General features: G+C 46.9%; 1 protein-coding gene across 8 annotated transcripts in view; it reads left to right on the top strand.

Moving 5' to 3' along the window:
• AK5 (adenylate kinase 5) overlaps nucleotides 1–24,784 on the top strand; it is a gene marked incomplete at both ends in the record, with an annotated part of 183,818 nt that overhangs the window by 147,292 nt on the left and 11,742 nt on the right. For 4 of the 8 annotated variants that reach the window (XM_080916077.1, XM_080916071.1, XM_080916072.1 and 1 more), the window contains 3 exons: nucleotides 3,937–3,981; nucleotides 20,778–20,941; nucleotides 23,268–23,384. In XM_080916077.1, the coding sequence (XP_080772203.1) occupies nucleotides 3,937–3,981; nucleotides 20,778–20,941; nucleotides 23,268–23,384 (326 nt within the window). Of the gene's footprint in view, nucleotides 1–3,936; nucleotides 3,982–20,731; nucleotides 20,942–23,267; nucleotides 23,385–24,784 lie in introns of all 8 variants that reach the window. The other 4 variants (XM_080916078.1, XM_080916074.1, XM_080916076.1 and 1 more) reach the window with 4 other exon arrangements.

Genomic DNA, 24,784 nt, shown 5'->3' with positions numbered 1-24,784 from the left:
GGAGTTCAGAATTATCCTTAGCTACATAGCAAATTTGAGGCTAGCCTGGGGTATAGGAGATCCTGACTTAAAAACGGTTACTTAAAAAACTAGAATATCTACTATATGCTAGTTACATATAGAACTGAAAATAGGTCAAATGCTCCAAATTTAATAGTGTTTATAAGAGATGAGCTTCATAATAGCCTATGTTAATAATTATGTCATATCTACTTGGCTTTTTAAAAAAGTTGCCATAGTTTGTGGGGGAAAAGTTCATAGTATTGGCTATAACACAGCTGAGTTTGCTTTTTAAATAACACCAGCTCTTAATTCCCCATTGATCCATGAAGGGCTAGAATAAACTGATATTCTGTGAGAACAGAAACAGCAGTATGTGAAAATAACTGTCACCAAATAATTGTAGTGATCCACGAGCTGTCACACAGCCGAAACTCAGGCCCTGCCCAGAACCAGCTATGGGTGCAGGATGGATGGCTTGCTGGGTTTATTCCTAGTTATAAAAACAATACAATCACTTAGACATATTTTAAGGTAGAAAACTAGAACCTTCTAACGCTTTATGACCTACATACATTCAGTTGCTGACGTTCGAGCACACCTCACTTCAGGTGTCATCTTCATCCTATTTTTGTCCAGTTGAGAGTCTGTGTGTGCATGCAAATATCACACTTTCTCACACATTGTTGCATAAACATGTCCCCAAGCCACCAAAGATTATACACCTTAGTAATTACTGTTTTGTATGAATATATGATTAGCGACTAAAAAATTATTGTTTCTTAAGCTGAAATTGGGTATAGTCATACTGCCTCTCCTGAAAACAAAGACAATGACCACAGTGAATGTGTCCACCTTCTTAAACTGCAAATACATTCGACGCTGCTCAGAAGCTGCAGAACATGTGAGAAACACTGTGTGTCTTAGAGTATCTATTCCTGCACAAACATCATGACCAAGAAGCAAGTTGGGGAGCAAAGGGTTTATTCAGCTTACACTTCCACATGCTGTTCATCACCAGAGGAAGTCAGGACTGGAACTCAAGCAGGTCAGGAAGCAGGAGCTGATGCAGAGGTCATGGAGGGATGTTACTTACTGGTTTGCTTCCCATGGCTTGCTCAGCCTGCTTTCTTATAGAACCCAGGTCTACCAGCCCAGGGATGGCTCCACCCACAATGGGCTTTGCCCCCTTGATCACTAGTTGAGAAAATGCCTTACAGCTGGATCTCATGGAGGCATTTCCTCAACTGAGGCTCCTTTCTCTGTGATTACTCCAGCTTGTGTCAAGTTGACACAAAACCAGCCAGTACAATTGACCTCTTGTCAACTTGACATGCAAACAAATCAATATTAAGTTTCAACCCTTACTTTCTTGTTCATCCCCAAGGTCTAGATAACCTTAAGAGTCTCACAGCCTTTACCAATTCTTACATTTTAAAATTGCAATGCCTTTACAATATTCAGTCTCTTTTTTGAAAAATCAAAGTCTTTTTACAATTCAAAATCTCTAAACTGTGGGCTCCTCTTCTTCCTTCAAGAGGGAAAGATATCAGGGCACAGTCACAGTCAAAGCAAAATCAATCTCTAACCATCCAGTGTCTGGGAATCCACTTACGAACTTCTGGGCTCCTCCAAGGACTTGAGTCACTTCTCCAGCTCTGCCCTTTGTAGCACACACTTTGTCTTCTAGGCTCCAGCTGCCTGTTCTCCATTGCTGCTGTTTTTGGTGGTCATCTCATGGTACTGGCATCTCCAAAACACCACTGTCAGTCCTGGGGCACTAATTGCCACTGAGGATGAACCTTCACCAATGGCCTTCCATGGCCTCTCACAGTGCCGAGCCTCAGCTGCTCTTCATGACCCCTTCATTCCCTCAAAACCAGTACCACCTGGGTGACTCTTACACATTACCAAGTCCAGCCACAGCATGAGGTACAACCTTGGCTATCTCTGGAACACATCCTCTTTGTGCTCTCAGAAAACAGCTCCCAGAAGACTTCACCTCAATGATGCTGGTCTCTTCCTAATCACCACTAATTTCTTAGCTCCAGCTGACCAGCATCAATAGTCCCAGTAATGCAAAGGTTTTGCTTTAGTAGTTCTGGTATCTTGTTAATTACAGCTGATTCTTCAGCCCCAGTTAACCAAAACCACAGAATCTTCACAACCAAAATAGCAATAGCCCTGATCAAAGAGTCTTTAATCTTCCCTCTGAAATTTCACAAGCCAGGCCTCCATCTTCTGCACTGTTCTCAACATTATCTTCCAAGATCCAACTGAACATCCCACAGAGCTCTTAACATGCCTTTGGCTCTTCTAGCTCAGAGTTCCAAAGTCCTTCCACAGTCCTCCCCAAAACATGCTCAGGTTATCACAGGAATACCCTACTATGCTGGTACCAATTTGTCTTAGTCAGGGTCTCTATTCCTGCACAAACATCATGACCTAGAAGCAAGTTGGGAAGGAAGAGGTTTATTCAGCTTACACTTCCACATTGCTGTTTATCACCAAAGGAAGTCAGGACTGGAACCCAAGCAGGTCAGGAAGCAGGAGCTGATGCAGAGGCCATGGAGGGATGTCACTTACTGGCTGACTTCCCCTGCCTTGCTCAGCCTGCTTTCTTATAGAACTCAGGACTACCAGCCCAGGGATGGCATCACCCACAATAGGCTGTGCCCTCCCCCCTTGATCACTAGTTGAGAAAATGCCTTACAACTGGATCTCATAGAGGCATTTCCTCAACTGAGGCTCCTTTCTCTGTGATAACTCCAGCTTGTGTCAAGTTGACACAAAACCAGCCAGTACACTCTGTGTCTGACTTTAACAAAAAACTCCACACACCAGCTGGACCCATGGCACAGGTCTGTAATCCCAGCTGTTCAGGGGGCTAGTCAGGAATATCTAAAATTCAGTGCCAGCCTGGGCTACTGAGTAAGTTCAAAGCTAACCTATGCCACTCAGTGATACCCCACCCCAAATTAAAAAGTAAAAACAAAGGAACTGGGAGGGGCCGGAGAGATGACTCTGGAGTTACAAGCATTGGCTGCTCTTCCAGAGGACTTGGGTTCAGCTCCCAGCATCTTTGTGGGGGCTCAGCCATCAGTAACTCCAGCTGCAGGAGACCTGACACTCATTTCTGGTCTCTGTGGACACTAGGCACCGATGTGGTGCACAAACATACAAACAGGAAGAACACATAAAAGAAAATGATAATAATATATTTTAAGGTCTGGGAATATAGCTCAGCGGTTGAGCCCTTGCTTAGCTTGTATGAAGCCTTGAGTTCCAAACCCCAGTAAAAACACACAATCTCAATATCACTTTCTCACACCCATACACATACACTCACACATGAACATACACTCATATTCACGCACATGCACATACTCTCACACATGCAAACAACCATCTGATGGGATATGATGCCCTCTTCTGGTATGTTTGAAGACAGCTGTAGGGTACTCATACACATAAATAAATACTTCTTCAAATAAAATAAAATATTGGGGAAAAGAAGAAAATTTCTATGTAAATTTTAAGACGGGCTTCCTAGCCAGGCATGGTGACAGCTATAATCTCAGCACTCAGGGAGTTGAGGCAAAAAGGTGGAGAGTTTGAAGCCAGCTGAGGAAACATAGTGATACCCTGTCTCAAAACAGAACAAAATGGTTGAGTTTCTTTGTAAATCGAGCTGTTTGATGATATTGGTTTTTCACTTAAAATTGATGGTCAATATTAGATAAAACTTTGCTGCCTTCATCTAGGGAAAGGGTCAGAGAAGTCATTCACGTCTGTTTACCATGATCTGTTTTCCCCCTGTGGACTCACCTTATCTTACTAAACAAAGCTACAAGATGTAGGTTTACAAGCATGTGTTGAGGCTGGATGTCAGTACATTATTTCTTGTCAATAATTTAAATTATTCTTATTTTAAAGGCTTCATGGAGGATTTGAGGAAGTGTAAAATTATCTTCTTGATGGGTGAGTAACAGCGCTCAACTTTTCTAACATAGTCACTAATAATATTGTAATAGCAGAAAAACTGTATTCAGCTCTCATCCCGCCCTGCTTTGAGATCATGTTCCTCTTTTTTTTAATCAAAATAATACCCCCGAGGTTTCCAGATGGTTGCATGCATAAATATGCAATTTAGCTTTTTTTCCCTTGTTGACTTTCTGCAGAGAAAAGGCAGGGCTTCCGGAATCTCAGCTCCTGAGTTCAGCTCTGTAACAGTGGAATGTGTTACAAAGCCAACGGGATGTTTATTAATGTCCAACATTCTGTTTGCTATTTGACTGCCAGCCCCCTTACTTAAATTAAACATGAGGTGACTATATATGAAAACATACCTCCCTCCCCACACACTATATCCTGCACAAGTCACAGTAAAAGCTGTCTAGTTTGGGGATGGGTGTGCAGACCAAGGTGAGAACACTTGCCTAGTATCTGTGAAGCCTTGGATTTGATCCCCAACAACTTGTGCACACAAGCGGCCCAGCCGGATTCTATCTCCCATACAGACAAGAAAGCCCAGCATTCAAAGAATTTATGGGACTTAGTCAAGATCATGGTGTAGAGGTTCGTTTTATTTGTGGACAGGAATGAACTGGTTATGCAGTGGTTTAAAATGTAAGGAAAAGCTGGAAATGTGTCTTAGTGGCAAGAGCTCCTGCCAGTGATGTTCAAAGTCTTGTGTTCAATTGCCAGCTCTCTCCAAAATATGTTGTTTCATCAGAATGCATCCAGAAAGTTATGCTTTTCTTTTATGGTTCCAATATATAGTTAGCAAACACTCTCATATTGTTAAATATCCATAAAGGTATCTATTTATAATCAGAAATAGGGAAAGATCCGCTACCTCTTTGAGGGGGAAAAATGATGTCATTCCCAGAGAAATACAATCAGATCAACTTCTAACCGTGTGCGCTGATATTCGGACACCACCCTGGGAAATTCTACAAGGATCTCCCTCCCTATCAAATGGAGAGAATGAAGCCCAGAGAAGTGGAAGCGCTGCCCAAAGCCATTCAGTTACCTGGTGGACATCTGCAGACAAAGGGCTGCAGGTCCTCCTGCCAGATGTTCATCCCTCAGTGTGCAGCTCCTGGCCTCACACATTAGCTTTCTCGATGGGCTTTTCTGGAAACGAAGCAAGGACACCCCATCCTAAGGAAGACAGTAGTTAACAGACTTCATCTCCTGAGAAGTGCTACTGAAAAGTTAAAGAGAGAGAAAGAGCAGGCTGAGCTAAGCCTTGAGGGGCCACATGGGTAATGACTAGGAAAACTCTCTGAGGAGGCCATGTTGATGTAGAGAACCAGGAGCCGGGGAAGGGCCTCTGAGAACATGTATCTGTGAGAATTCCAGAGTCTTCCTGTCTTGCTAGGTTTCCATCGCTTGCCCACTAGTCGTAAACATACCCTTATGTATGTGTATTTTTCTCAGGAAGTAAAGGTGTGTTTTTTTTAACCTTCACTGGATATCATAATCCCAAAGGAAAATCATCCCTGTTTGTGGCTTACTAAAATTCCAATAATCTGTTTTCTAGGCATGAAACCTTCCTTGTATGTTTATATCCTGGTCTCTGTTCATATTTTATATTAGAGACCAAATTAGAGAAGGAGAGCTTCTTTAGAGTTGACATCTAGAAACTCAAGAGTGGGAACTCTTGATTATCATAATGTTTTGATAATGTGATACCCAAAAGCATCTGACAACAATTATAACAGAGCTTTTGGTTGTCATGGCAACCCCTGGTAATATTATTCCCAATTTTCTCAGGGCTGTGACTCACAGCTTATGACTTGAAAATACATTGTCAAATGGTGCCTCTGTGGTATGGGCACAGCCAAAGGCCTCAGCTCACCTGTCACTAAGCTCTGTGCTCTTCAGAGAAACAAAAAACACAATGTAGACAGCTAGATAACCACAAGACCTTCAGAGCACACTTAAGACCTGCTTTCTCTGGACAGAAGAATTTTCATGGAGCTGCCCAAATTCTCTTGTTGTTCAACTTGTTTATCAGACACTGTTCTGCTTGGACAAAAAATAAAACAATTTGCTGTTTAGACAGAAGGGACAAAGTCACTGTGATACTGGGAATTGGCTTCTCTTTTTCTAGGGCATCAGTGAAAATTGAGGCCTCAGTTCTAAATGCCCTTGTGACAAGAGCTGTATCATCACTGGTCAATCTGAGGTCATGATGCCCCAAAGAATGAAAAGACAGGGCTACAGCTATGTGGGTAAATTTTAACAAGAACCATGAGAGATTACAATGGTACAAATTTGGTTCTGTCCATAGATGAGATTTGGCTCAGTTGTTAAAATGGGTGGCCTAGCGTACATCAAGCCCTGGGTTCAATCCCCAACACTAAAGACAGACGGTGAGATCCAGGAAGTTAAAATCACTGTTGTGTTTTAGAAATGAAAACAAAAGAAAAGAAAAAGAAGCCAGAGATGTTTGGTGAAGGCACAGTATGGTGTGGGGGAAGGGGGTGACTGTGAGCCCAGGCTGAGACATCCCTTCCCCCTGAAGTACCAGCCATATGATGGTATGGTATAGAAAAGAGTTTATTTAGGGCATGGGGAGGGGAGTTAAGGGGGTAATAGAGACAAAGAAAAGAAAGGGGGGGAGTAGAGGTCGGCCATGAACATGTGGGAGGTGGAGTGGGTGGGAGAGAAGGAACAGAGAGGGAAGAAAGGAAGGGAGTGAGAAGAGCAAGAGAGAGAGAAAAGGGGGTGAGTCAGGCACAGGTGGCTGTTGCCAGGTAACTGAGGGGCAGGGCCTAGACGAAATGCCAATAGTCACTCTTAGCTACAAAAGGACTTTGTGGACTTTCTGGGCTACATGAAACCCTACCACAAAAAAAAAAAAAAAATTCCTGGCTTGTGTAGTTTGCAATGAATGTCTTAAGTCCAGCCAGAGGAACAGTAAAATGCAGAATTGACCGTGCCTAGGTTGATTTTACATGTTTACTACAACACTTCAAGGTTAATATTCCAAACGCATCTGCCTGCATTCGAGGACCATCAGCTCCTGCAGAATGGCACAAGCGCCAGTAGACTGTCCTCATTCCCGTCTCATCCCCTCATTTCCATACATGACCCCAGTGTATCCTTCCCACTTCCTGCTTCTTCCCCGGCTCAGCGTTTGGCATCAACTCTGTCTACACCTGTTGTCCCTAGCTGGCCTCCTTGTCGGTCTTGTTCTTGGGGACATCTGGTACCCACCACCTCACAGTCAGCCTTAGCATTCTGCTCCTGGAGAAGCCTTTGCTAATCACCAGCTTTGATCCTTGGACTCCTCGCACCTTATGTATGAACCGCTCATTTGGATGGCCTATAGCAAGTGAAAAGAAATAGCTTCATTGGGATAATTGTTCTGTAGGACATAGTATGGGTCGTTTCCATAACAACTAAGACAGCAGTCAGGACTGCTGAACTGGAACCCCAGGCAGGTTGCTGATGCAGTTGCTGTGTCTTGAGGGAGAGTATTCAGGTTAATTATGAGTTTATATGATGCCTCTTCCTTGGTGCCCCACAACCCTCTCACTGAGAGCAGCAACTCTCCCCATTAGCTGACGCAGAACAAGTAGGAATGCTTTCCAACATCCTGGTGGGAGGAATGTTCATGGAGCGTGTTCCCTCCTCAACAAAGGGGCAGGTGAAAGCATAAACTTAGTTACTTCTGACTCCTGTGTGGATATCACTGTTCTGCTCCTGAGGAGAGCAAGCCAGAGCCTGTTTATACAGAGATACCTGTCCAAGGACATAGAGTTGGTCCCTGAAGATCAAGCCAGCATTCACAAGGCTTTGTGGATACCCCACAGGCTTTGTGGGGGTCCCACACAAAATACAGGAAGCTGCACTCACACAACATGGGCCCAGTCACTGCTGAATATTGGGAGCATTTGGAGAATGTGCTTTAGAACTTCTCTGGGTCCCACTCGGGGTGCCTGCCATTTTTCATAGCCTCTCCTACTACTCCCTTCCTTCCTCTTTTCCCCACGAGCCTCTTTCCCTTGAACACAGTCTTATCCACTTTTCACTGTTGTCTGTGTCCAAAACATCACATAATCTGAGTTCACGCTGAGAGACGTTTGCACTTGGAAAGCACATCTGGTTAATTGGGTGAAAGGCATAATGGCATAATGACTAAGCCATCATTCAGCGCTGGTGACTCCACTGTGTCAGGACACAGATGGCCTTGTTTACATCGGCTCCAGTGCTCTGGGGAACTGTTTCTAAGCATTGTGGTGGCAATCTTGACTGCCAACTTGATTGGGCTAATAAACACCTCTATGTATGTGTGGGAGGGGATCTCCAGAGAGGATTATTAGGTCATGAGGACTCTGACCTGATCAGTGGGGTTATGAATCCATTGATGGAGTTATAATATAATAACATTTTGGGGAGATAGTGAACGGTGTATGAGGTGGGACCTTGTTGGAGGACGGAAGTCATGAGGACGTCTATTGGGGTCTATCTCATGTCCTACCACTTCCTGCACCCCCTTTTTCTGTTTCTTTGTTGCTATGTGAGCTACTCAGCTCTACCTAGAGCAAACTCTTGGAAATCACGAACCACAGTCAGTCTTTTGTTCTTTAAGTTGCTTTTCACAAGCACATTGTCATAGCGCTACAAAGACCAGCCAACCCAAGTCATGAGCTTTAGAGATCGTCTGATACAATTCTGTGTCATTACATGCATTTTAGCCACTACAGGTGCTGCTAGTTTATTAGAGAAATGAGAGGTTTTCCTAAAATTCAATATTAAGTGACTATCATGACTTCATTAGAGCCCCGTTGTCTTTCATTGTTTCCTGTTATAAAAGAACTGAATAATTACCTTTCAAAAGAATTCTACTTAGAGATCAGCGTGAATATATTTGGTTAAATCTGCTATAATCCATTACAATACTTTTTATTCAACCTCACTTGATAGAAAGCAGCTTCAGCTTAGCACTCGACACAGGCCAGGCACTAGAGAAACCTCTTCAGTGTTGTCTGAAGGAGTGCTTGTGCCCAGACAAAGGACAGAGCACGTCGACAACCTTCACAGTAAGGCAGAAAGATAAAGGTTTTCTCGGTGTATGAGAAAATGGTGTATCTTGGAAGCAGGGACTTAAAAGACTCTTGTGTTGTCAACAAACACTGCCAGTTGTTTCTCTGGAAGCTACAGGCTTTATTTACTTTCAGGAAAAAAATATCTGCCAGAGATTGGAGCCTGGCTACTCCTAGTTGGTGCCTCAGAAAGTAAAAGCAGATCTACAGCCATACACTGGGAATGTGCCCAGTCTTACCTGATCTTGGAAACCAAGTAGGGCCTGGACCCAGATACTACTCAGGTGGGAGGGAGTAGAAACCGCATTCAATTAGAAAAAAATGAGAGAGAGAGAGAGAGAGAGAGAGAGAGAGAGAGAGAGAGAGAGAGAGAGAGAGAGAGAGCTAGTTCACAGTGCAGGCACACACATACCATTCCTCTAGGAAGCAGTTACTCCCCTGTATGCCCAATAATTGTATGCACACTTCCAATTTTGCTGCATAAACTATTAAAATGAACCAGGCAAGGAGAAGTATGCCCTTTTTCATCCCCGCACTCAGGAGGTGGAGGCCGGAGGTTCTCTCTAAGTTTGAGGTCAATCTAGTCTATATCAAATCTCAGGCCAGCCAGGGCTACATAATGAGGTTCCGTCCCCAAAGAACTAAAATAGTGCAGACTTATGGGTCATTATTTTTTAATTACATTTTCTTCTGCTTCACCAAAGTGTCCTTAAGTGGTACTGATGCAGGCACACTGTGGTGAGGATGCAGGAGCCAATGAGATGCTCATTGGAGAAGGTGATTGCTTTGCCACCCAGCCCAAGGACTTGTGTTTAATCCCTGGGACCTACAAGGCAGAGGAGAGAAATGATTCTCACTGTTGTCCTCTGACCTCCACTTGCATGTTGTGGCAAGTGTGCACACTAAATACATACATGTAAACTATAATAAGGAAGGGCACACGGCTGCTCCTGCTGGATTCTGACACTCTGCTTCAGTAGTTTTAATCACTGCCCCTGCCAACCATGGGAAGTAAAGAACGTCTTAGGGTTAGGAAGCACAAGTAAGACTTCCCCAGTGTCTGCAGTGGGGGTGGGGTGGGGTGGGGTGGGGGCGGGGCATGCTCTGAGGACCAGCAGCTTCCGTGAGTGGAGTGGAGAGGGGAGGGTCTCTGTTTGCTGGAATTGGTCTTCTCAAAAGCGGGCACTGGAGGATAGTGGCATCTCCAGGGAGGCTCTGCTTCTCTGGCTCCTGGAGATCTGGGATGTTATGAAACTTTCTCTGGACCAAGAGGCACAGGATGCTTGTCAGAGGAGGAAGAAGAGTGTGTCAGAGGACCAGTCTTGGATCAGTACAACAGGAAGAGCCAGGCCATGAGGAGTACACAAATAAAAGGCTTCAAGGTGGAGAAGCAGCCCTAACTAGAAGACAGAAAACAAAGTGGACGGGGACCATCAGAATGACCACACGGTTCCGAGCTGCAGAATCCGAGGCCAGACTTTGGCTTCTGTCGTGATGTGAAGCAGGCAGCTCATGAACAAAGCAGTGGGTGATTTGTTTTGACTGGGTTATAGACCACCCAGACACTGGACAAAGTGTGAATTCTGGGTGCGCCTTGAGGGTTGTTCTGAGTGAGACTGCCATTTGAATCCATGGACCCAATAAGGAAGACTGGCCTGATGGTATAGGAAGGTACTATTCAGTCTGTCTGCCTGGGGAAGGGCAATACAGGAGAAGAAAATGAGGTTCTCTGTCACTTTGAAGCTGAAATCCATTTCTCCTGCCCTTGGACATCACAGTTTTTGGCTCTTCAACCTTCAGACTCTAGAACTTATACCATGGACCTAGACTATCAAACTGGCGGAAACCTGAGGAGACACTGGGTCGTTTGGGCTTGAATACCATCAGTCCCCTCACTCTCTGATTTGAAATGGCCATTACAGGACATCTTGGTCTACAAGGTCACATATCCAATTCTCCTCTTTGCTGTTGTTGTTGTTGCTCTGGCTTGTGAGACAAGGTTTCATAGCCCAGGCTGGCCCCAGTCAGACCTGAACCAATTCTCCTGCCACAGCTTCCTGGGTGCTGGGATTGTAGGTGTGTGCCACCACACCTGACACCAGGCTATAAATCTCCTGGCCAATGAAGCTGGGTTGCCATAGAGACATAACTTTCCATCTGACCCCCAGCCACTAGCCAAGCCTAGTTGAATCTGAGAGTTCATATGTGCATGGGTGCACACTACACACACACACACACACACACACTCACTCACACACCTATTGAAAGTGTGCAGACACTAAATAACTATCACAGTGTCTTGGCCCCAACCTGTATTTTCAAACACCTGGCCCTTCCGGATGGGAGAGAAAAGGAAGCAGACACTGATGTACTTGAACGCACACATCACAAGCCGAGACATCTCTCTAAGGGACAAATGTGGGTGTTGAGTCCTGAGAGCAAAGCCGCTTAGCTACAGAAGCTTTGCAGTACAAACGGATTCCATGTCTGGTGTCAGTACCATGAGCACTCGCGCTTCCGTCACTCCAGCAAAGTTAATAGTAAACTCTGCAAAAACAAAACAAAAGCAAAAAAAAAAAAAAAAACCCTGAGATTCAAAGGACATCTTTCACACTCACACCCCTTTCTTTTCTTCTTCAAGTTTTTAAATGATTTCCTCCAAGAAAGCAGTACTATTGACTTCATGGTCATTCGGAATACCATATTACCACGAGGAAGAAAAGAACATGTCTATGCCCAGGACTGACCACACGCTCTCCACCTCCTTCCTTCATGGGCTGAGATTCTTCTGGAAGCCGTATAGCCCTGGTAACACTGGCTGAGGTGCTGGTCCGGTTTCAACTGAACCCACACTAACAGCTGACCGTGGTGAGCACCGTGGTGGACTCTGCAGCGTGAAGGAACCACCAAACTCACCGCAGCAAGGGCCTCCATTTCCAGGGCTCTGTCTGTTTGTTGTATGTGCCCCCCTCTTCTGAGCTCTGTTTTAATGAGATGTGTCCCGACTATGTCTATGGCTGAGCTGAATTGCACAACCTCAGATGTCAGGACAGAGTAAGTGGGTTTTAAAAGACTCCACTAGTTGATATTCAGGCCAGATTTCGTGGCCCAGTTTAGCACATAAAGCTATGAAGCTCTTCATTAAACATGAGTTTATGTTTGCTGTCATGATAGGCATCCTTTCTTGGATGTGTTTCTTACGGCAAACCTGTGGGGTTATGGTGAAAACGTGGCCTCCCCATGACCACACTTGCTGATAGAGAACTGAGTGATGTGCATCTGAATTCCAAGCCGGCCTCACTCCAGCAAGGAGGGCCAGAGGGCTTTACAGGGGTCTGAGCAGTACCAGGGCACCTGTGCCTCTTGGCATAATGTTGTCTACTGTAAAGTGCAGAGAGCTTCTGTTTCTAAGGCTGCTAAAAACATCACATGCTCTATTTCAAACAAAGACGTGTATTACATAGTGTAGCAAGCCGAATAGCGTGGTGAAATGGGGACTTTCTTCGGGGCAGCATGCATGGACTCTCAGGCACGATGGGTTTCTGAACCCCAAATCTTCCTTCCCACCAACTTGACAGAGAACAGTATCAGTTCCTCCCATCTGCTGTGAGGGGACCGGCCCAGCCTGCGGTAAGGGAATGGGGAATGAGGACTTTATTAGCTGCCATACAGTTCACCATGGGGCCGTTACCTCAGCATGATTGCACTGTAAATATGAAAAGGAAGATGAGCAAGCCTCCCTGGGTGGCCAGTGGGCTCCACGGCAAACCGCCTCTTCTTGCTCAGTCCTCTAGAAAATCTCAGGCAGGCCCAGAAACAATTGGAGACTACTTTGGAGACTTTATTTCTTCCTTCCTTCTTTCCTTTCTTTCTTTCTTTTTTTTTAATAATGAGAAATTTCAAACTTCCAACAGAGCTGGAAGCATTTTTACAGTGAGTATCTATCAACTATATTCTACAGTTAGCATTTTGCCAGGTCTTGTTTTCTCACAGCTCTGGCTATCACACCCCTCACTTCCCCCACAACCAACGTATCTTTTTTCTTTCCTTATACATTTCAAGATACATTGCAAAACCCTGCCCCTCTTTCCTGGGAACTCTTCTAAACTTTTGAGTCTTCAGGAGTGTCAGCTGCAGACATTCATAGATATGTTTCCTGGTCTGAGATTCCCACCCCCATCCCAAATTTCTTCTTGCATTGCATAACCCTGCTGATGGAGCCCCTACCAACCAAGACTGTGTCGTTTCCATAGTGAGAAGACCCCGGCAGCTAAATACTGGCTGAACAGTACTATAGACGTAGGTTAGACTGTGAATAGTAGTGGAGTGCCTCCCTGACATGCCGTGGTGAGATCACATACCAGGTCATGAGACAGCAAAGGAGTGAGCCAGCATCTCAGTCACCTGCAGGGCACATCCCCAAAGACCTGAAGTCTCCAGCTAGGTCCTACCTCTTAAACCCCATACTATCTTCCGAGGTGCCAAGCTGAGGACTCGCCTTCACCACATGCATGAGCCTTTAAAGAACATTCCAGACCTAACTTTAGCAGGTCAGGATTAAAATTTCCCATAGTCAGGAGCTTTGTGTAAGGAAGGCTGGGATGCTATGTTGTAATAACACCCAACATCGGGGTCCCTTCACAGGATCCGTCAAGGAACCAGGCCGTGGAGGCAAAGTGGCTTCTTGCATGCTGTAGAGGTCACAGCTGTCTGATTTACTTAGTTTGTGTGTTCAACAACTGTTAATTAGTTATGATTAACTGTTAATTAATGTATGAACTTTGAGGCCTCAGAAAAGAGACAAATCAATGCTCTTTCAACCACTTAACAGGTCCAAAGCAAGGCCTAGAACTGGGGCCCCCACTGACCCTTGTGTCATGCTGCCTCATAGAGCGCTCATCACAGAGTGCTCACCACCCAGTCATTGGCCCAATAGTTGCCAGGCATCTCCTAGATTCCAGACCATAATAATAAGGAAACATGCCTGTTGCCCTTAGGATCCCAGCCCAATCTAAAGTCTTACATGACCCACAGCTGATCCTGTCACTGGTATGATTCACCAAATACCTGTCAAAGACTTTCAGAACTTGTAGAAATGTTGACTAGTGTGAATAAAAGGTTTTCTTAGTCACTCCTGGCCATGCAGCATCAGCTCCGAGGAACAGCACAGTGAAGCTCAGCTTAGCAAAGCACTCATGTTAGCTGTAGAAGGTTACAAGTGACTCATGGTCCCCAGATTGCTCAGGGTCACAGTTAAGAAGCAAAATAGCTTTGCTCTGAAAGGAATTATTCAGTCACAAAAACATGAACTCAGGGTTGAGACCATTTTCATTTAAACAGAAGGATTTCAAGGGCAGGGATGGATGGATTTTGAAAAAAAAAAAAAGAAAGAAAGAAAGAAAAGCCATGGCTGCAATTACCTAGAAATAGAATAGGTTGGTTTGCAGAGAATACTTAGTGTTTGTCTTAGGGTTTACTGCTGTGAGCAGACACCATGACCAAGGCAACTCTCATAAGGACAACATTTAATTGGGGCTGGCTTACAGGTTCAGAGGTTCAGTTCATTATTATCAAGGTAGGAACATGGCAGCATCCAGGTGGGCATGGTGCAGGAGGAACTGAGAGTTATACATCTTCATCTGAAGGCTGCTAGCAGAATACTCACTTCCAGGCAGTAAGGATGAGATCTTAAAGTCCACACCCACAGTGACACACCTATCCCAACAGGGTCACACCTCATAGTGCCACTCCCTGGGCTGAGCACATACAAATCATCACAGTACTGTCAAAGGTATAATTGCATAGACTACTCACCTTTAAAGAGGTGGAAAATAGTATACAGTTTAAGATGTGTCTAATCATTGTAAAAGCACACACTGTCTGAAGTATGTGTTCATATGTGTACACATGTAGGCATTGTCTGTGTGCTGTGTGTGTGTGTGTGTGTATGTGTGTAGGTCAAAGTCAGGTACCTTCCTTCCTTTTGTTTGAGATGGAGTCTCTCATTGGCCTGGAACTTTCCCAAGTAGACTGAGACAACTGGTCCGTAAGCTTCCAAGGACTCACCCGTCTCTGCCTCCCATCTCACGATCACTGAGAGCTTTGGGAAAATATCCAAATCCAACCAGGAACACCTCCTCTCATGAGGGAGAAATATGGTGGCCAAGAGATGTTAAGGCTGTGATGACGTTAGGTCACACGACCCAATGGGCTCTTTTTTCTCACTTTGTCAGGGAGTCCTTACCATCTCAGAGTGGACCCAGATAAAGCTGATAATTGGTAGTCATGGGAGGCAAAGGATCCATTACAGTTAGGACCTGGTGTCAGGCTGGCTGGGAGGTAGAGCTTCAGGAATTGGATCAACTTGGTGGGGTCATAACAAGGGCAGACCACAAGCTGAAAAATGAGGGGTTGGAAGACACCATTGGAGAGACCGTTTGAGCTGAATGGTGAAGGCTGAGGTCCAACCAGATGTAAGCACTGCTGAAGCTGGGTCATTGGAAAATTAATTTACCGGCTAATGTAGGAAGATAAGCCTGGGACACTTCAATAACGGCAATCAGAACCCAGCGGACATTTTCCTCCACACTTTAGGGAAATGCAGTCCTGTGAGCTCCGTAGAGCCAATGTATGTAGTTGAACTATCAAATATACATACAGAAGTTCATACTGATAGAGCTCACATGCCTGTACATGGTCAGACATTTCTAAGGGATGCAGGGCCCACGTTCATTTCTGACTTTGAACTGGGTTTGATGCAAACCTCCATGTGCTCAATGTAATAACTCAGGACAGAGCCAGGGAACGGGTGTTTGTTGGGAATGGTGGGTCCCGAGCATCTTGAGTTTTCTGAGAGAAAGGATGAGCAACATTTATAGTGTAATTACAGGTGACAGACAGATTTCAAAGGCATTTTTCAAAAGTAGACACAGAGCCTGGCAACTGGTCAAGTACAGGCAGGAACTGCACAGGGAAAAAAAAATCACAGACCGTGCGAGGCAGAAGATTGATTATTTCTCCCCAAGTAGAAGCCAAAGGTCGGGAGCAGTAAGGGGCCCGTCCACAGCCATGAGACACAGACTTGCAGAACCGCATCCTACGTGGTAAAGGCTTCTGCATTGTTAAACTCTTCCTTTACATGTCATTTGTATTGGTATGGCCATAAATGGCCATAAATTACCAACCCCTGGCCTCTGGACGGCACTTGTAAACCTTAAATCGGACCCTGGCCCCCAGATGAAACTTTGGGCCTCCTTTTACCCTGTCCTCAATCTGATACTTCTCTGGTAGGAAGACAAAGCTCCAAGACCGTTAACACCAAGCTTATCAGTGTCACACCAGTGACAGCCACCGCAGCAGGGTCCCCAGTGAAGAGCTATGTGAGCAGGCCTCAGGAGTTACCTCCCAAGAATGAACAGTATACAGTGTAGTGTCAACAAAGGACACTGGGGCTGGGCTGGGGTTAGAGTGCTTGCCCAGAGCGCACGAAGCCCTGTGTTCAGATGTTGTGGTGAATGCCTGTAGCCACCTCACTTGGGAAACAAAGGAAGGGGGGCCAGAAATCATCCTTAGCTACAAGTTCAAGGCTAGCCTGGACTACATGATCTCTTCATGCTCAAAATCTAAAATATCCAATCCATGTGTGCTATATACGTATCTGTAAATATATAGAGTCATGAGTTTGAAAGTCTTTATTAGCAGATGACTTCACAGTAGCTTTAGATAAACAGCTGCTATCATTTCCACTTAGTGGAGAACAACGCTACCATGGCTCATGGAAATGTGCTTATAATATTGACTGTGAACTCACAAAAATGTATGATTTGGCTTTTTAAATAACCACAGCACTACTCCAGTGATCTGTGAGGTGGTAAATAAAGTGTCAGGTGCAGAGAACAGAAACGGCAGAGCACACCCAGCTCACCACCATCTCTCTCTGTGTGGGAGCACTCAGCACCATCTCTGTGGGAGCACTCAGCACCATCTCTGTGGGAGCACTCAGCACCATCTCTGTGGGAGCACTCAGAACCATCTCTGTGGGAGCACTCAGCACCATCTCTGTGGAGCACTCAGCACCATCTCTGTGGGAGCACTCAGAACCATCTCTGTGTGAGCACTCAGCACCATCTCTGTGGGAGCACTCAGAACCATCTCTATGGAACACTCAGAACCATTTCTGTGGGAGCACTCAGAACCATTTCTGTGGGAGCACTCAGAACCATCTCTGTGGGAGCACTCAGCACCATCTCTGTGGAGCACTCAGCACCATCTCTGTGGGAGCACTCAGAACCATCTCTGTGGGAGCACTCAGAACCATCTCTATGGAACACTCAGAACCATTTCTGTGGGAGCACTCAGCACCATCTCTGTGGGAGCACTCAGAACCATCTCTGTGGGAGCACTCAGCACCATCTCTGTGGAGCACTCAGCACCATCTCTGTGGGAGCACTCAGAACCATCTCTGTGTGAGCACTCAGCACCATCTCTGTGGGAGCACTCAGAACCATCTCTATGGAACACTCAGAACCATTTCTGTGGGAGCACTCAGCACCATCTCTGTGGGAGCACTCAGAACCATCTCTGTGGGAGCACTCAGCACCATCTCTGTGGGAGCACTCAGCACCATCTCTGTGGGAGCACTCAGCACCATCTCTGTGGGAGCACTCAGCACCATATCTGTGGGAGCACTCAGCACCATCTCTGTGGAGCACTCAGCACCATCTCTGTGAGAGCACTCAGCACCATCTCTGTGGGAGCACTCAGCACCATCTCTATGGGAGCCCTTAGAACTAGGAGTCATCCAAACCAATGGGCCTGCACTCGCTGGTATTCGGGGCATGAATGATTGTCTGCCTGACATTATCTGCCTGCACTTTCTGGGGCTGGACCAGAATGTGCCATACCTGCCAGCATGACTAACTCCTCCCATCCTTCCAAAGCCAGGCAACTGCAGCAATTGCTTAGGATACAGGTCCTCACCCCGAAGGGCCCAGGCTGAGAACCCAGGAGCCGCGAGGCTATGAAAACTGGTGCAGGTCTGGACCGAAGAACACCAGGTCCAGAAGAACACCCCTCACTCAGCTAGGCTTCTGGGTTCCAGCAGGCTGAGTGGAAAGCCAGGCTCTGACTACTGACCCTGTCCCAGTGCTGCAGCTTTGGGTTCACATGGGAAATTTAGCAGACCAGTCTTTTTAATTCCGTTTGATATTGAAAATAAGGATTTCTCCACTCTCCGCTCTGAAGACTTTGACAGACCCCTTCAAAGTGGAATCTCATCTAAACTGAGTCACACCGTTCGGGCTGTGTTCGTGTCTGCTGGGAAGTACGAGCCTACTAAACATCGGTGAGGTGGCAGTAAAGTGACAGCCCGCTGTCTTCTTCAGTCACAAACCCTTTATGGGGTTCCCCAAAGGAATTTTGTCCCATGTATCAAATTATCGTAGAGGGGAATCAAGCCCACCTGCCCCAAGTGCTGAGTTAGACATTAGTGACAGGAAAGCTGTGCAGCAACTTGCAGGTTTTAGGCCCTTTTCACAGTGATAAAATCTTACTGCAGGCTGGAGAGGTGGCTCAGTGGTTAGAACACTGACTGCTCATCCAGAGGTCCTGAGTTCAATTCCCGAAAACCACATGGTGGCTCACAACCATCTGTAATGGTGTTTGAAGATGGTGACAGTGGACCCACATACATGGAAGAAGTAAATAAATCTTTAAAAAGAAAATCACATTGCTCCCCAGTTTGGAGCCTGGGGAAGAATCATGTCACTGTACAGGTTACTTGAAGCTCCACACAGCACCATTTGGGCCAAAAATGCTAAGGACCTGCAGCTCTTGCTCCCAGAGAAGGCTTCTAACGGGGCAGCAGTGGTGCTCCACGCAGCTGTTGTGAATTTGAGACGGAGTTTTAATTGCCTCTGTGTCAAGCTTTATTAAATAACGCTTCAGAGGGGCAAACCTGTAATAGTCATATTAGTGGGAGGCTGAGGGGAAGAAATAATCGGAACACGGCATCTGTGCCTTGGGAGCCAAGTCAGAAAATATCTTCTCCTCAGTGATCAGCCACCAGCCATCCCAGGAAAAGAGTTTCCAGGTAAACACAAGCCACAGAAGCCCCGAGGCCTCCAGAGCTCAGCTGTGAGGCCCCTTAGTCCTTTACCTAGAAGTACTTCTTCCTCTGAGTGGCTTTCTCCTCTCTGCATGCTCTCCCTTCCTAATACAGCTGAAGGCTCAGTGAGGTCGCGAGCATGGCCTCGGCTGAAGGGCTGTTCATGTGTTAGCCTCTGTAATTGCTGTGTTCCTGTTGTGTCTGGCCCATCCACGCAATACCGCGGGGGCGTCTGAACCTTCCCATCTGGCTTGAAGCAGCGATGCAGAAGAGTACCCGGCAGAACGCGAGCCTCTCTCCCAGCGTCTGCCACAGTGAGAAGCCTGAGAGGCTCTTCCGCTAAAGTGGGTTGGGAAGGGGCGCCCCTTAATAGCCCGCTCCCACTTCCCAAGAGAGCTGGGATTCTGGCTAGAATCCCAATTGGGTTTTGTATCTTTATTTCAAGTATTCCTTTTTCAGGAAGCTATGATGAGGGGGCATGAAACAGAAAGAGAGAGAGAGAAAGAAATTAAATAAATATACAGTTTTTTTTTTTCCTCTAAACTCTGGGGAATTAAAAAGGGTTGGAAGGTCCAGGCATTTGAAGGTGTGAGCCAGGAAGAGAAAATGCTTCAAGGTCCCCAGAAGGTTCGCCGCCAGGCTCCAGGGAACACTGCTCCACTCTTTGTTTCTGATAGCACAACTTCTTCCATGTGTGCTTCCATAAACGAGAACATGAGTGCTTTCCCTTCTGTGCCTGAATAGTCCACGTATGATACAGAACATGCTGGCCCAGGGGAAGGTATGAAATGGGAGAATAAAAACTGGGGAAATGGAATCGCTGGGCCCTCTGGCTTGATTACATGGTATATACATGTATGTGGAATCATACCACATTTCCAAACACATATAGACTCACCAGTGTAAAGATTTTATAAGCCTCTAAAAGAATTGTCAGTGAAGCACGGAGACGTATAAAGCAGGAGGTAACTGGATGCAGATGTCTCTTCTCTCTCAAGGATGTCAGCATCGTCCCACACACAGGGGACCAGAGTCTATCCTCTGCACACTACAGTCAGCTTTCAGTGGAACCAACTGATTGACCCAACAGTGTCCTGCAAACTAATTCAGAGTCCCACTTTGTCATTCATGGGCGGGCTCCTTTGGTCACCATCAATGTGGAAAAGTCCCTGCGGGTCTCTTTGACACTTTACAAGGTTACCTTTTCATTTCACTTCATTTTTATCAGTTTTTAAAAAGGGAAGAGGTGGGGGAGGGGAAATAGGACGAGCAGCTGACACTCCGAAACTCTCAGACTTCCGCACTTCGCTGCGTGGGGCACGGAGCGGCGCTGGTCGCTGGGAGGCAGAGAGCAGTGTGGTGTCAGGTAGATTATTCCAGCAGCAGGTTTCAGTCAGCACTGCAGAGGTGAGAAGGGACAGTGAGTGGTGCAGGGGTGAGGGGTGTCAGTGAATGAGACTCAGCCAGTCACATCATAAACACACATGGAACATCATCACGAAACCCGTTATTTCATTTGATGAGTGTCCACCAGAACAAAAATAATTATCGTGTGCCCCAAAAGGAGACCGTGGGCCTGAGATGCATGTCTGATGTGTCTCCTTCCCAAGGTGGCCCCGGCTCTGGCAAAGGCACCCAGTGTGGGAAGCTGGCAGAAAAATATGGGCTCACCCATCTCTCTGCCGGTGAGCTCCTGCGTCAGGAACTGGCCTCAGAGTCAGAAAGAAGCAAACTGATCCGTGACGTCATGGAGCGTGGCGATCTGGTGCCCTCGGTAAGCAGAGACCCACCCTGCCTTCCCTGACAGCCGAGCCACTGACTACTGTGGTGGAGCTGGAGCTCAGAGACAAAGAAACCCCCAGGATCCAGAGACAGGTTTGATTTTTTTCTCCTTGGTGACAGTCCTGAGGCAGGCTGGTCTATGCCCACAGCCAGATACCTTGGCCAACCCCTTACATGTCAGCCTGGTTCATGTGTTTCCAAAACCAGCCTCTCTTTAGAGGAAACCCTTCCAAGCTTAGAGGATAGAAAGCTGACATCAGACGCCTCCCGGAAACAGACGCCTCCTCGGAGTGGGCATGGGTGATGTTTTGTACTGATTGTCCACCTGACAGGCTCCAGAGTTACCTAGGAGACAGCCCCCCTGTGGGAGATGATCTCCAGTGGGTACACTGTTGTGAGAGGACCCAGCTTGACTGTGGATGGGACCCTCCTCTGGGCAGATATTTTTGTTCTAGTCACACTTCCGTTGCTGTGACAAACACCAGGACCAAAAGCAGTTTACAGGCAGAACCAGTCCACCTGAACGATTCATTATAGTCCCTTACTGAGGAAGCCACGGCAGGAACTCAAGGCAGGAACTGAAACAGAGGCCAAAGCTGCTAGCTGGCTAACTCTCCTGGTTTGCTCAGGCCCGCTTTCTTATACAGCCCTGGCCCACCTCCCAGAAATGGCATTATCAACGGGCTGGGCCGTCCCATATCAATTCACAATGAAGAAAATGCCCCAGAGAGGGGCCAGAGGCCAATCTCATGGAGGCATCTACTCCGTTAAGATCCCTCCTCCCAGGTGCCACTAGGTTTATGTCAAGTTGACAAAACACAACCAGCACAATCATGGACTGTAGATAAGACGGAGAAAGCAAGCTAAGTACAGCAAGTCTTCACATCTCTCTGTTGATTATGGATGCCTTACCGCGTGTGTGCGTGTGTGTGTGTGTGTGTGTGTTTCAAGGCCAGAGGAGGATGTTAGGTGCCTTCCTCTATTGCTCCCACCTTATTTTTTGAGATAGGTTCTCTCACTGAACTGCAGCTCACCTTTTTGCCCAGCCTGGGTGGTTAGGGAGCTCTAGGGACCCACCTGTCTCTGCTCCCAGTGCTGTGGGTGGCCACAGCTGCTGCACCTGGCTGTGTAATGCGGATACTAGAAAGGGAATTCAGGTTCTCCTGTTTTCATAGCAGTGTCCATGCCCACTGAGCCTCGTCTCCACCCCACGGAGGCCGGTCCTGCCCTCACATGGCTGCTTTCCACGTAGCTTTTTCCTCCGGTCAGGCTGATGCTTCCTCGGGCGCTCGGCGATGGCTCTTTAGCCTGAGTTCTCACCATTGCCCATCTCTCGAGCTTATTTCCCTCCTACAGAGCTCTGCCTCGACACAACTTAACAGGCCCCACCCCTGGGAAAAACACCCTGGGATACGCCGGCCCTTTGTCCTCTTCTGTGTTATCTTTAGCTAGAGTATATTCATTTGTTTGTCATCGGCTGCCTTCCTCATTAGACTGTGATGGAGAGTTAATTCACAATTATTAAGTAAGGGTTCTGGCCATACTTGTGACTTCTACATTCCCCAGGCTCCTGCCAAAAGCTAGAGGAGTTCTCTCCACCCTTCCCACCACCCCTCCCCACACTCCTCTGTTCTTTCCTTATCTTGCACACTTGTTTTTTTTTAAGATTTATTTATTTTATTTTATACAAGTACACTATAGCTGTCTTCAAACACACCAGAAGACGGGACCATTGCAGATGGCCGTGAGCCACCATGTGGTTGCTGGGAATTGAACTCAGAACCCCTAGAAGAACAGTCAGTGCTCTTAACAGCTGAGCCATCTCTCCAGCCCCCTTGCACACCCGTTTAATCAATCTTTTTAATGGGAGAATCGTGTTGCTAAAAAATAGTTCTCTGATCTAAAAGTCTTCTCAAGTTAGCACAGGTCAAGTTTTGCATAATGCTTACTGGGAGAACGTTGGCAGTGACGTAGTTCGAAACAGTGTTTCATTTGCCCCTACCTACCAGGATGCCTGTGTGGGGCAGGGCTAGCCTGTCCCGTGGGTGTAAGATGCCGACGACTTCCTAGTGAGATAACAGCAGAAAGAACAGACCGGAAAGAAGAGCCCTCACCAGTGGAACCATGACCCAGCGCTGACTCAAAGACCTATTGGCACTGCAGACATTAGAAGAGGGAGAGGGTGGGACAGGTTGGTCCAAGAGCTCTGCTGTTAACCTTGCCCAATCCTCGCCTCACAGAAGAATGCCTGAGGAGTCACATTTATTGTGATTTGGGGGTGCCACTAGGTCCCATGCTGACCACTCTCTCTGCTGTAGGGTGTCGTCCTGGAGCTGCTGAAGGAGGCCATGGTGGCCAGCCTGGGCAACACCAAGGGCTTCCTGATTGACGGCTACCCCCGGGAAGTGAAGCAAGGGGAAGAGTTTGGACGAAGGGTGAGCTGATGTTAGCGGTCCCCATCCAGGACACAAGGACAGCTCTCAGCTCAGGGGATAAACTCAAAGCCTTCTCTTGTAATGCTGCCATTACAAACAGCCGGGAAGCATAACATTCTTTTTCGAAGACCAAATATAGAACAGGGCAGGAATGACGGTGTAGCGCGTAGGTGGTGGCCGGGCTTGGCCTGGTGTGGGGAACAGAGCAGCTGGAGCGGAGCCTCCTGGTTCTCCCGGTCTCTGCCTTGTTCTTCTCTGTGTTGCTCCATTCTTTTCCTACTCCTGGATTCTGTCCTCCCCATTTCAATGACCTCTCAGAAAACTAATTCTGTCTTGGGGTGGCAGGGTGCCCCACAAAAGACCCAGGGCGGCTTCCTTTTCATCCCTCCTCATATAATCTCTGCAACAAGACTCTGCTTACAGACCAGAGTAAGGCTCCAGTAGGGGGCAGCATACCAGCTGAGCCACACAGCCAGGAAGGGAATAGAGTTACTTATACACCAACAGGGAGAGAGGCTTCGAGGGCAGGATCCAGAGCTCACTCCACCCTCATTATCCCCGACTTCGTGCCCTCCTAGTGAGGTTAGGGTTCAAGGCTACGAGCTCTCACAGGAACCAGTAACTAACCACTGTTGCAGCTGCCACACGGTGACCTGCTTGGGCCAGGCCCTATGGTACATACACCTTGCCTGCAACTCCCCAAGTCCAGGCAAGTGGGGGCAGTGGCCATATCTGCTGCAGTAACGCTGACACCAAACCTACAAGGAGGTCAGGTGTGTGTGCACGGCTGCTGTTTTATTCTATAATATTTTCATCTGAGTTCTTTCCGTTGATGTTTTTAAAAGTGAAGTGAACCTTTTCAGTGGCTAGTGGGGGAACAGTGCCATTCCTGGGGTTTGGAGGGCCCGTGCATAGCCACACCTCTCTGTGCAGGGTACCTAATACAGGTGCTTACAGAAGCTGGCTGTACCTCACCCCAGCCACACAGCGATGGGGTCACCCAGTTCCACCCCCTCTAGTAAGGCTGCGTGGATGAAGGTGATAAACCCTTGGGTTTCATCTACCCTTGAGTCTGCTGTGTCTAGCTTCCCTCAGGAGTCCCTACATCGTCTAGCCCCCACTTAAACTATAGTAAAGGGGTCCAGAGAGATGGCTCCGTAGTTAAGAACACTTGCTGCTTTCTCAGAGGACCTGAATTGGGCTCCCAGCACCCACATGGTGCCTCACAACTACCTGCAACTCCAGATACCAGGTACCCAACTTCCCCTCTTGCCTCCGTGGGCACCAGGCAAGTACGTGGTGCCCGTCATATAAGCAAACAGGCACACACACACACACACACACACACACACACACACATGCCCGTCATATAAGCAAACAGGCACACACACACACACACA

The sequence above is a fragment of the Micromys minutus genome (genome assembly GCF_963924665.1).
Source record: "Micromys minutus genome assembly, chromosome: 4".
In the NCBI taxonomy this organism is placed as follows: Eukaryota; Metazoa; Chordata; class Mammalia; order Rodentia; family Muridae; genus Micromys; species Micromys minutus.
This window is presented reverse-complemented; position numbering and strand designations above follow the sequence as displayed.